The 13,448-nt window shown below is 37.6% G+C and overlaps 1 protein-coding gene across 3 annotated transcripts in view; it reads right to left on the reverse strand.

Annotated features, from left to right (window-relative positions):
- Positions 1–13,448, reverse strand: part of NTRK2 (neurotrophic receptor tyrosine kinase 2) — a 198,886-nt gene that overhangs the window by 143,276 nt on the left and 42,162 nt on the right. For all 3 annotated transcript variants that reach the window (XM_058823316.1, XM_058823318.1, XM_058823317.1), the window contains exons 6-9: positions 13,149–13,285; positions 10,050–10,182; positions 8,218–8,517; positions 3,313–3,345 (exon numbers count right to left, since the gene is read on the reverse strand). In XM_058823316.1, the coding sequence (XP_058679299.1) occupies positions 3,313–3,345; positions 8,218–8,517; positions 10,050–10,182; positions 13,149–13,285 (603 nt within the window). The remainder of the gene's footprint in view (positions 1–3,312; positions 3,346–8,217; positions 8,518–10,049; positions 10,183–13,148; positions 13,286–13,448) is intronic.

Genomic DNA, 13,448 nt, shown 5'->3' on the forward strand with positions numbered 1-13,448 from the left:
TAAATGTACACAAAACATTTTAATTTCATGACTGTAATGTATGCTAATGAAAGAAACAAAGGACAATAACTGCACCTATTATAAAATACACCTCCAGCATCATAATTTAAATTTGCAATTAAATAGGTGTTTCTTTACACGTTTTGATTAAAATCAGTGTCATAAACCTGCAGATGAAATCTTAAATGTGAATTTGAAAAAGCTCCTGATAACTACAGTGGCACAAGCATTTCTGAGCATAGAGCTCCAGCTGAGCAAGAACAGGGAGGGCTTGCACCTAAGCACTATTCTCCTTTAGCTCCCAAGGCCAATTTGGAGAGCTCAGCTGGCAGTGTTAGTAAGAACTTGCACTGGGCTTTTGATCTTCAGGCATGCAAGGACACATTTGCTTTCTGCAAAGCACTTGCAGGCTGCAGATTTTTTTTTTTGGTACAGGAAGCTGTCAGCTACCTCTGGCACCAGTGCTACAGTCAGCACAGTCAGGATGTCTAAACAACTCACATAGTCTATTTTGGCTCTAAACTATGCATGCCAAAGGACAGGACTCTTTCAAGACAAAATACGTATTAAATTCACAGAGCTTTCAAGAGAAAAAAAATTAATTCCCTGATCTTTTACCGTTTGAACTCTCCAACTTTGCACTGCATCTCTGTGTGTGTAGCTTACCATGCAGCAAGGTTAGAGCACCAGCAACAGGAGAATGAACAGCATTCCTTGCTCGTCCAGTTAGCACAATAGCTGCCTGAATGGCTCACCTGCACAAGCAGCCTGGACTTTCGGATCAGGCTCTGTGCTGACCATCTGTCACTGTGAGTACATCCTTTGCTAGAGGAGGAGACTTCGAATTCATTATCTGCAGGCAAAGCCTGCTTTATAACAAGTACTTCAGTCAAAAAATTTAGGCTTCCTTCACAACTAGCTTGGAAAATTTTCACAAAGATGGCTTTGGCCAACCATCTATTTATTATTGTTTTATAAGACTAACATATAAAACAAATATTTAGAGCCTTTGCTACTCTGACTTTGTAAAACAAACTTTGGAGAAGGAATTTTTTGCTCCCAATTTCACTTGTAAATAACAGCTGATGCTATTTGTAGTTCTGTTTATGCTCAAGCCTTCTGCAAACTACTGGAAATCACACCCTAATGAGAATCACAGGTCTGGTCTGTGAATCCTCTGGGTGCCTTCTATATTAAAATGGGCAAGAGCTAAGGTAGGTTACATTAGTATACTGCTGGTACACTGACATTTCTTGCTGTCTAACTGTGAATCATTTGCATTTGAGGTATTGCCAGATCTTCAAAGCCTCTTGAAATGGGTGAATCCGGTAAGGAAAACACACGTGACAGTTACCCAGCACAAGCCAGACGATTTGAGTTGAACAAATTCTTGTTCATTTCACTATGAAATTCTGACATAGACACTGAGCATTCCTACAGACAGGATAACGCCTTTTGACTCATGCTACATAAGGCTCATATTGCTCTAGGGCCAGGTTCTCTGGTGCTCTGTACCTCATGCAGCCACCAGTGACTAATAACAGCTGCAGTGATTTGCAGCTGACGCTGGCCAGTATTTTACAGCCATCTCACAAACAAGGTGCATGGCAGCTGGGATAGACACAACATCACAGTCACATCAGCACCAGGGGGTCACTCTGCACAGTCATTCTGGGTTTGGCAGATATGGGGCAGGTTGTCTCCCTCATGGTCACAACCACATGAGAAGAGGCATCATGGCATGAAAAAAAGAACTCAGAGCCAAAGGAGCTGGCTTTGCACTCAATGTCCTGCTCAGACCCATGTGAGTCGGTTTATTTCTCTCAGTTAATTTCCAGATGGTGTCAGGACAGCATTCTTGCTTTCTCTTTTCCAAGAGGTGCCGCAGAGGTGAGCTAGAGGCACAAGTGACTGCTCCACGCTTGCAGCAAGCAGTGCCCCACGCAGGCAGGACTCCCCTCAGCAAGCTCAAAGTCATGCAGCCTGATGTCACCTCATCAGATCTTCTGATTTCTGTTGTGTGTTCAAAATACTTAACAAAAACATTTGGAAATCGCCTCACACACAAGGACAGCAGTTTCAAACAGCAGAAAGAACACCCAGAAATAAAGAGGAAGGCCACCTTCACCACGACTAGGGCTTGCAGGCTGTGATCTGCTAGCAAAACTCAAAGCACACACCCCTCAGCAGAAACCCAGCCAAGTCAGTCAAAGCACAGGAGTTACATGGCTAAAGCCATACACAGGCATCAGGACCTTGATAAAAGCTCAGAATCAAAATCTTCATGCATACAGCTTATTTAATACAACACATTAAGAAACTGTGCAAACCATCACCACTTTCCCATCCCCAACCCTCCCTTCTCCTTCTCATCAAAAAAAAAAAAAAAATATTTTGGAAAGAGAGGGAGGGGAAGCTATCCTTTGGAGTTTCTAAGCATTTGAAGTCAAATTGATGCTTCAATTGCACATTTGCTAAAGTTTAATGACGTGGAATGGAATCAAAGCAATAACATTTAGATCAGCTTTAGGTAACCTGAGTCATGGGCTATTTCATCCAAATAAAAAGTACTCCAAACAGGATCCAGCTTCAAGCTGTTTGTGTAAGGATTTTTCTACTCATCAGAAGTATACCAGAAATATTTTTGAAAACCAGACAGTTGCTTTTCATTCTGTAGCTTCTATTTCAGTGCACACTGGCTTTCACTTGGTACATTTTGCCTAACTAAAAAACTAATGTGAACACTGTGTCATCAAAATCTCCTGGCACACACTCAGCTACCACTGAATTGATGGTCTGCTTATGCAAGAGAGATTAAGGGAAGGTACAAATGAGCGGACAGAGCAAAATAAATTGCCTACAGGAAAACTTACTTGCGCCAACTTCATTTCTAAGTGGGATTTAGGGGTACATTTTGGAAGCAAAACAAGTATGGAATCATCCCTGAAAAAATAAATTAAGTTGTATAAAGAGAAATCACAAACTCTCTTTCCTCCAAGAAATGCCTCCAAAAGGTTCACAAAATCTCATGTCTGTGAACTACATCACACAGCTGTCATCCTACAGGATCAACCCATTTGTAGCAGTGGATTTATGCTTCTCCTAATGTGAATCAAAAGCAGCATAGCAAGAAAAACATTGTATTGTCATCACATATACTAACTATAAGGCTGGAGAACCAAAACCACAAAGTACCTTTTAGAGCTGTATCATTCTATGTGACATCTCAATTTAATGAGCCTAACATTTGAACTTTTAATGTTTCAGTTCCTTCATTTCTATTACAAAAATAAAAGAAAATCAAATATATACCATAAACGTCTGGATCCAAAATTGGGCCATTACCTGTACGTGGAAAAGAGAAAAAAAAAAAAAAAAAGAAAGAAAATCTTTGTAAATAAATTACAAATTCTGGAAGAATAAAAATTTCTTTATGAGTAGTTTTAAGAGTTGACTTTATTTGCTATAGAGATCATAAGTATCTACGTAAACGCAAATCAGCATCAATAACTGCAGTCTGTTAATTACATTTACAAGCATCTTAGAGTTTTTCCAAAGATTAATATTTTTCTTCATGTCATGTGTGTATACACAACACTAATTCTGGCAGGGACAAGTGTTATTTCACAACTGGGCAAAATACTACTTCTACTTTCCACTATCAATACAAATATATATATATATATATATATATGGAATGAGTGTAACAATAACTATTCCTGCTGAAAAACCAAAGGTAAAACTTTCCCTGAATTCAAGTGGAAGCAGATTTCACAGAGTTTTAACAAACACTGATTTGTACCTGATTTAAAAAATTATGCTATTGTATCATTGTGTTAGCAAACCATTTTAAGCTGTGAGCTGGCAAGACAAAGGCTTAGAAATGGCCTAAGAAGCACCATTTTATTCACTCTGTAAAAGGATGCTTCCAAGAAGCCAGATGCACAGCTGACACACAGACAGAACTCTTACTGAAATAGTCAGATGTCTTAGAAACCAGACTTTACCCTAGCAAATGGATACCTGTCTAGTCTACACTTCTCTAAACTTTACTGGTTCCTCTTTGCAGTTTTTTCTAATTACTTACTGCATCTGCATAAGGTTTAGCACATAAGTGAGTAAAATGCACAGAACAGCCACAGAAATCAGCGAATTGTTATTAAAGTTTTTGCAAGACACCTGTGTTGTGTTTGAACATACCCATTCATTCTGATCTATAATGTACCTCTAGCATAGTTTATGTAGTAGGTTTATAGTTATCTCTTCCATATTTTTTCTCTCTACTTTTGCAGGCTTGGAAATAAAATTAACAAATAATTAAAATCTCTCAGGTTTAATGCAACTTCAATAAACACAATTCTGTTTATACTACTATATAGTAAATCCATAGCAGTAGTATCACACAGGCATAATGCCACAGTGAAGTAAATGCAGAATACCATTGCTAACAGAACAAGAACCTGCTGAAAATACCAGTAGCAACCCATCTGTAGAATGAAAACAGAATATTAGGCTTATTTTTAAATGCACTTGAAGATATCCCAGTCTCTAGGGATATATGTCAATAGATCCCATGAGAACTGTCATGTCAATTTTTGCAGAAATAAATAACCAGTGAAGAAAGCCTGACTATCTATCCTCAAGTAATCTGACCAGAGATTTTTGTCCACAAAAGTTCATGGATTCAGTTTTCCAGTGTAGAACATCCAGCAGCAGAAAAACAGTATTTCTAACTCACCTTCTGTAATCTGAAGTGGAACAAAAACCCCAAGGAACCAAAAAACTCCTAGTCCTTTATGAGTTAAACTCCTAGTCATTTATGAGTTAAATGCCTACATTTTTGTTTCTATTCACCGGAATTAGGATAAACTAAGAAAGTTAGTTAACTCCTTAACTCCCTTAACTCCTTCCAGACATATAAAATATGAAGTCATCAATTCCATTAGAATATCTTTTATCTAATTAACACTTCAAATAAAGCTACAACAATCAAGATGGTGGACAACCCCCAAATTTCTGTTTAGTATTACTTTTTCTATTTAGCACATAGAAACATACCAACTTAATCATCAGTTGAAGTTATTTTAACATTAAACTTCACCACAGTCCTTTTGTACATTTACACACAATTGTTTTCAAGGCCAAGAACAGAATGACACCTTTGTTTTGGCACCCATTAGAAGAGGTTGTTGAATAAATGAGCTACCAAGAGCCTTGTCCTATTCACTCATCTTTACAAACTAAATCAACTACACTTGGATTGTTTGCTTCTTTCTTTATAAATTTGGCATTTCCAAAATAAAGCAGCAGCAAGAGACTCAATCCAAAAACATACTTCTGCAAAAAACATTTTATGCTGCACAAGCAAGATCCTACTTCTAAGGTATATTTAGCATATTCTTTTGCTTCGACCAGATATACGTGACTTGGACTCATTCAGCTGAATTTTAATGTAGAGAGTTAGTAGATGAATAAACTTAATTAAAAATATCTATTATTGGTAAAAATGTCTCCCTCATTCACTAGCCATTTTGGATCATGTTCCATGAGAACAGCCCCCAGAATAAACCATGACCATTTCGTGCTTACTGCTCACAGCCGTTAGGCTCAAATAATCATGTCACTCTCAGCAAGAACTGGAAACCAAGAACTTTTGCAGACTAAATATAGTTAAAAACCCAGCTTGTAAAACATTAATTCTTCCACAGCTTCACACTTAAAACAAATTCTTAATTCGCAACATTAACTTGGGTATCATTAGCACAACCATAATCCCGCTATGGTACATGGGTTCCTCTCTTTCATGCCTGCAATCTCAGACCAGTGAAAATAGTCCTTCAAGAAGGATGCTGAAAGTTAGGATCATCTTAGCACAAATTACATCATCATCATGTTTGATCCAACTCTGGAAGTGGACTATTACCGTATTGATGCAGAACATGCTTCAGACATATACATATATTTTGGGTAGGCAAGTGGATTATAGGTGAAGGAATTTTTAGATTTTCTTTTTATTTTTTTTTTTTATCTTCAGAGAATTTCCTCAAGTGATGCAATAACCAGAGAATCAGTTTAAAGCTCAGTGAGTATACCCCACCCCATGAAACATCAGGACTGGTATTTAATTCAGTCATGAAGACATGAAAATGAACATAATGCCAGGGTGTGGGCCTTAATCTTTATGCTTCAGTGTACAATATGTGGGCCAAAAGAAGAAACTGCACAGTAATGACAGCACTGAAAAAGCCTTTTAAGGATTTGAAAAAGCTGACAGTGCTTTAAATAGAAATAGTATAGAACAAAAATTGTAATATGATGCATTTGCTTTTATGCGAGCTTCAGTGGAGGAGACAACAATGCTGTGATGTTTTCTGAAGCTCAGTTCCATGATTCTTGCAGGAGAAAACTAAAAACAGTATTGAGGAGGCTAAGTAGCTAAGCCATTTCCCCTGTTGTTAATTTTTAAGACTGGTTTGGTGCCATCCACTATGCATGAACTAATTTCTGATGCAGTTACATCCTGTCTATACAGAGTCCCTTTTCCTCTTTACTCTTCTTGTGAAGCTTACTCCACCACAGATATTGGGAAATTATTAAATAATACAACACAGTTTATATTGGTAGACTTACGTTCTATATTAATATAAAAGGGATGGAAAAAATAAATCATGTTTACTTTCTAAATTAGAGAATAGCTACAGTTCTATTTACTGTGGACAGAAGCATAAAGAAAAAAACAGGATAGGAAAGGGATTTGGATCAAAGACCAAAAAAAATTATAAAATCACCTAATGTATTACAGGAAGCTGATGCTCTGTTAGAAAATGAAGCCGGGTTTATATTAAATAATTAGGCTGTAAGAGAACTTCCACTGTACACAGAATGCCATGAGGTAAACTGTTTTTTTGAATAATGAAAATGCAGTATTAGGGGACACCAGTAGCTGAAACCATGGCATTTTTCTGTAATGAGTCACTTTAAGAAAGAACTTCAGAGAAAACAGAGGAGAGGAGCAGTGAGCACAGTGGGAGTAAATCAAGCCCGGTTTTATCAGCTCTTCGTCATCTCCTAAGGATGGGAAAGCAAAAGTCCTACCATCTCTCTCCCCATTTCAGCAAACTGAGCTGAAAGGGTAAAAATGAAATACTGACCATATTTTTGTGGCCTGTGGCCTGAGATGTAGGAAGAGAATTTAAATATTCACAATTTTTTCTCTTCCATCAGATAACATTACAGAGCGCTGCTGTTTTATAAAATAAGAAAGGCAACTATTTATATCACGTGGTCAAAAAGCCAAAGATACATACAGTCTCATATTTGAGGTATGACTGTGCAATTATTTGTACAAGATGACACTTCTATTTCTACTCCAAATGTACAAGATCCACTCAGAGTTTTCTTCCATATGCTCCAATAGCCTTACACGTACAGTGACTGTTATTACAGCCACTTCATGAATGGCTTTGAAGATGTGGGAAAAGATCAAACCACAGTGAACATCAATCACTTACAGTAGTCTCTGCAATTCAGTGAGCTAGTCCACCTTGAGCCTGCCCACATAGTATTTAGAAATGGCGAGGAGGAATCTTTAGAGCAACTGAAGCAGCAACCACCTTGAATGCTGATACTACTAACAATGTAGGTGCCTGGCAATTGGACACCAAAAATGGCTTTTAAGATCTGAGACCTTATCCATCCTCCTCCTGGGTTACTTGTTTTTTCTCCAGTTCCCTCAGGTCCCAAAACAACATATTATCATGAACTCACATATCTGCACTATCAATTTTCCAGCAAGGCACTAGATGCCACACAAACATCCTCTACATCCTTGAGCACACTACTTAGTTCCATTCATATGCAGTACAGCAAGTTAAAGAGGGGTTGAACTGGAACTCAGTGCTTTTCAGGGTAAGAACTGGGACTCGGGAAAACTTCAGAAACAGCAACTTTCCATTAGCCTTGGCTGGCAGGGAGGATGGTTACTCAAAGAGAAGATTTACAGAGTACTGGCATGACTGCCCTTCAGAAGCAATAAACAAGAAGAAAATGCTCAAGAAAAGCATTATTTTGCAAGTAATATTGAAGATATTCATTCAGAGAAAAGAAAGTTCTACAAAAACCTTCCTCCAAAATAATTAAACTGGCCAAAAGCACTATTTCACCACTTTCATCAATTTGCAATTGCTAGCATTAAAACAAAAAAAAACCCACACTCACCATCTCCAGGCACTGACATGAAATGAGCATCAACCCGTTTTTCATCCTCTCCATAATCGTTCTTTGCTAGTAAGGTGTAAGCACCATTATTCAGGTGTGTAGGATTGTCCAGCTGAAGGCAGCCATGGTATTCACTTTGATTGATAACATGTATTTTAGTACAGATGTATTCAGACTCATTCAGTACAGCTCCTTCATAGAACCACTGCAATGTGGGCTTAGGGTTCCCTTTCACAGTGAATGGAATACACCAGTGGTGGTCCGGAGTCGGAGACTCAATAAATGTGATATTTGGTGCAACTATATTGGAAAAAAGAGTGAAGAACATCAGAATATTCTGAATGTGTCCTTCCTCCCTTCCCTCCCTCCCTCCCTCCCTTCCTTCCTTCCTTCCTTCCTCCCTCCCAAGTTCTCCTGAAGTACTTTTCATTCACCAGTACAAAATTATGTTACTAGATGGAATGGAACCTATTGGAAGGATACCCATACACAGGAACATACCTGCTCTGTCTAGAGTATTATGCTGAACTGAACTGAAGCCACTCTTTAGAAAGAAATAAAACAAACTAGTTTCAAAGACTGAAAATGTGTTAAATTACTTCAAATGTGTAAGGTGTGAGAACTTCAGTTACTGGACCCCTTAGAAGGAGGAGAAAGACATTTTAGTTTTACTTTTCTCAAAAGACTGCACAAGAGTGATGAAGGAAGACAGCAGTATTAAGCAGTATTGAAAATATTTAAAATTGGCCAAAGCAAGTACTACTGGAAAGACACTCAGCTAAGAATCCAGATTTACAGATTATTTTCTTAACAGAATCAATGACAAAACAGATTACTTAATTCTCTAGATTATTCTGTCAGGGAAAAAAATTTCTTTACTATCCATATTCCTTGATCAAATCTGCTAAATGCCTCAAGTTTACAGACCTCTACTGTTTCCCTCAAGAGATTATTCCAACACCTTATCCATTATTTTCCTTTATATTAATTCTTAACTAAATCGAATTTCTTCTAGTTATACTCCCTTTTGTCACCCATAACAGTGCCAAGCTCAGAATCTCATTTACACTCTTTAAACATTTCTAGTTTATGTTCGTTCCCATAGTTATTAGATATCCAATTTCAACCTACAAACCCACATCTATAGTGTTTTTTTTTTCTAGTTTACTCCATTATAAGGACATGCTGAGCAAAATTTGAGATCTCCAAAATGTTCCATTCCCATCTTCAATTAAACAGAGGGTTGCAACTTGTGAAAACATGCTCTGTAGCTCATGTCAAATGAATTCAGCCTGGAGCTCAGATTTAAGAAACAAGTGCTTCTCTGCACTATATACCCCTTCTCCCGTCCTTGGCCCTGAGAAATAACTATTCAAAGCTACAACAAATAAATTTACATCTGGCCATACAAACATTGAACAAATTAGTTGTTGTTTTAGGTAGTAAGAACACAAACATGTAGTCTTGTATAATTCTACTAGTCTTTGCAATTCACACTTTGCAATTGCTAAGACAGTGTGCATGTACATACACACCATTACAAACCTTCCCACACTGACAGTGCCGTTCAGTAGTCAGCATTTTAGACCTTTACTTACAGACTCTATTAACTGGAAGACAAAGCAGTCAGAAATACACTTTTTGCAGAACACAGAGCTGAAAAAGATAAATGCAACGATGGCTGACTGGACTACTCCTACATTAACTGCAGTAGACAGTTCACACACCTTAAGGGTTTTCATTTCAACAGCCTGAAGGTCCAAAAAATACCTAGAAGAGCTCCTGCCAAGACAGTTTAGCCTCCAGGTCTGTATGGAGGCCCACATACGTACAGAATACTGTAAGCTCAGCGGAGGCTTGGTCCTCTCCCACAATGTTCTCTGCTACACAGGAAATCTCCAGTCCACTATCCATTGATGAGACATTCTTGATGGTGAGAGAGGCAGGGTTCTTATTTGTGTCACTCTGAAAATTATCAGAAAAACATGTATGCGTCAACCACAGCATTAAGAACAAAGGAGAGGGAGGGAATTACTGGCCACAGCTGAATGGCATTTTCATTTTCTCTTCCTTTTAGCTCTATATGTCCATAATTAATCAAAGTCTTATTTTAATGTCTTATCCAAACAGACATAAAACACACACAGAACCAATTCTAGCAGTCAGTGGCAGCAGATTCAAAGCTGCAAAGTCCTGCTACAAATATTGCACTCAACCATGTTTCTGCCCTGTCACTTCCAGTCTGTGCCCTTTTTTACCACTTTATCCCCTCTACACAAATGTTTTTTCCCCTCTAATCATATACCCTTTCTCATCCCTCTCTCCTACTTCATGACTGGTCTATCTCTGCCTGTTCTCTAGAATGTTTTCTTCCTGCCTATATTCTGTCCAATCCTTGCTTTACTCATCCTTTTCTCTCTTTCCTTTAAATTTATGCTTGACATCTCTTCCACTGCTGCCTTCTGAGCCCTATTGTATCTTGACATGTTTTCTATCTTCTTCTTAAGCAAATTTCTTTCGAAAGCTTCCTTTTCTCCAGAAACCTTCGACAAGAAACTGCGTATCTTCTACTACCTAAACTATTGCCTAAGTGCTGTTTTATGTGTTTAAGAACAAGATAATTAAGGTAAGAATGATGATTCTTAAAAATCTTGATTCTAATGATCTTTAGAAATCTGAGTGTCTATCTACAATCTTATAAAACATACTGACTTTGCAGCTATGTCACACTGGCTAAAAAAATATGACTGAATTACCCCCTCACACAAAAAGCACTAGTAAAGCTAGTTGTTTGTCTGATGTTAATTAATCAGGCCCTTCATACAATCACCAAATAATTATTATTTCTATATTTGAATTTTTCATAAAGAGCTAAGCTACTTTGTTAAACTGGAAAGGAACCAAAACACCCCCCAAAAAAACCCCAATTATGATCATTTTTAAAACTACTTTTGAGGTACTTTTTGTAATGTATGCTGCCAGTGCTACAGACAGCACAAACAAGTAACTCACTATAATTGTAAAACCACAGCAACTTTAGGTGACAGTCAACAGGAATATGTGGGAACGCTCCTGCATACAGTCCTGTGCAAACAGAATTTTGAAGCTTGAGATGATAGCCTGACTCCACACATGTTCAATGTCCCTTCGGCCTCAGTGCGGCAGTAGGGGAGGCAGGTGGAAAAGCAAACACCCCTTCACACATTTTCCTAGTTTGCAATTCTCAGAGCTGAACAGTGCTCAAAGCTGGACTGACAGCAGAGAGGCTGAAACACAGGTTCAGGGCTGAAACCTACAGCAAGAAAAATCTAAACAACATCAGTCAAAATATCCATCAACACAGAAACTCAGAACACAAACGTTAGATTTGCAGAACTAAAACCTAGTTTTAACTCTTAAAAGAGCTAACGTCCCTCTTTTAAAAGAGATGAGAGGAAACAGTTAAAAGAAGCATACAAGATGAAGAACATGAAGACAGAAACTGAGATACAGGAGGGAAAGAAAAGAAACAAAAAGCAACACTTACAGAAAAGGATAGTTGAGAATCACAAATAAGGTCTAAAAGGCTCATGCTCTTCTGCTACTGAAAAGACTGCTGTGCTCCTTGGCTAAGTTTGTAGTCAGCCTATATTATAAGCCCCTCTACAACAGCATGATCAAGTTATGCCAGAATACTCATGGAAAACTTGAAGTAAACTGACCATGGCACTTCAAAGATAGGAGAGTTAAAAAAATTAGGTGATCTCACTTTTTGAACAGAGTCCCACATTTCTTTTGGCTCCTAAAATTAAAACTTTTAAAAATTTTTGAAAACGAGTGGAACTTGGCAGAGGTTCCCCACAGTGTTTTAATTTCTTGTTCTCAATGACGACTGATGCCTTGATGCCTTTGGGGAGTTTTACAGATCAGAGAAAATTTTAAAAATACAACCAGAGCTTTGCAGAACTCTTACTTATGAAAGCTGGAATGAAAGACAGACTACTTAAATTCTGTATAAGCCTGATATAATGAACTTTGGTAAGAAAATATTAAAACTATGAAACTCAAGAGGTCCTGTCTCCTCCTCGCTGCAGGAAGAGATTTGAAAGTACACTTCCCACACCTTGTACAGACCAAGAAGCTTAACACAGTGTGCACCATCATGACTATAGGAAAGCGAATGCCATAAAATTATAATAAACATAAGTTTTTCCTATTGTGAAATAATAGCAGTTTATGAAGTCTGCAGCTGCTTATATGCTCCTCCTTTTTCAATATTTCCATCAGAAAGGACTTAAGCAGCACACAGTCTACAGAAACAAAAAATAAAAATATAAAGAGCCTAGTAAATAAAATTTCCCCACCTAGATGGTTTTAATGAGGAAAGATATTCATATATCATTAAAAAAAAACAAACCAAAACAAAACCAACCTGACCATATTTTAAGTACAATCTTCAATTTCAAGGCTTTCTGATGCTGCTAAGTGTGTTGAAGAGAAATTAAACAAGCGACAAAATATTTACAACCAAATTCCAACACACTAAATTATTAAATTAAAATACAATATAATTACAGATCCAAAGTTTTTTTCACAATCAGTATAGATTGGATTTAGTCACTGTAGGCAGGTATCAATCATAATAAAAAAATGCTTGCATTTCACTATTCCAATTCACATTACTTCCAAAAATTTACATTACTCTCATTTACAAGTGAACATCCAAAAAACCAGAGTGCAAATGAGAATCTTGAGAAAAAAATGTCTGCCATTCCCTAAAAGCCCTGCCATAGCCACCCTTGATTGAAAGTAACTGGAAAATAAATGTCATCCCAACATTAACTTTCTATTTGAACTTTTAATAGAAAGTTAACTAGAGCTGGACATGAAACTTCATTCCATCCTTCAGCAGGCGTGTGCTGAATTGTCACATGTTTGAATATAAACCTTACCTCATGGTTGGAAACAAGATTAGTTACCACCCAGGACACATTTGGGGGTGGCCCGCCAGTAGTATCACAGTACAGCGTGATGCTCTTTCCTTCCACCACGGTGATGTTGTAATTGCTTAAGTTTGCTGAGGGCAAGTCTGTGATAGAAACAACGGCACAAAAACCCAACATGTATTTGTATTTGATAGAATAGACACCATGCAAATCTAAGCAAACAATACCTCAAATATTCATTGTAGCTGGTACTACTTAGTCAGACAGTACAAAGAGCATCTTTGAAATAAAAAACTATAATCTTTT

The sequence above is a fragment of the Ammospiza caudacuta genome, chromosome Z, assembly GCF_027887145.1.
Source record: "Ammospiza caudacuta isolate bAmmCau1 chromosome Z, bAmmCau1.pri, whole genome shotgun sequence".
Lineage (NCBI taxonomy): Eukaryota > Metazoa > Chordata > Aves > Passeriformes > Passerellidae > Ammospiza > Ammospiza caudacuta.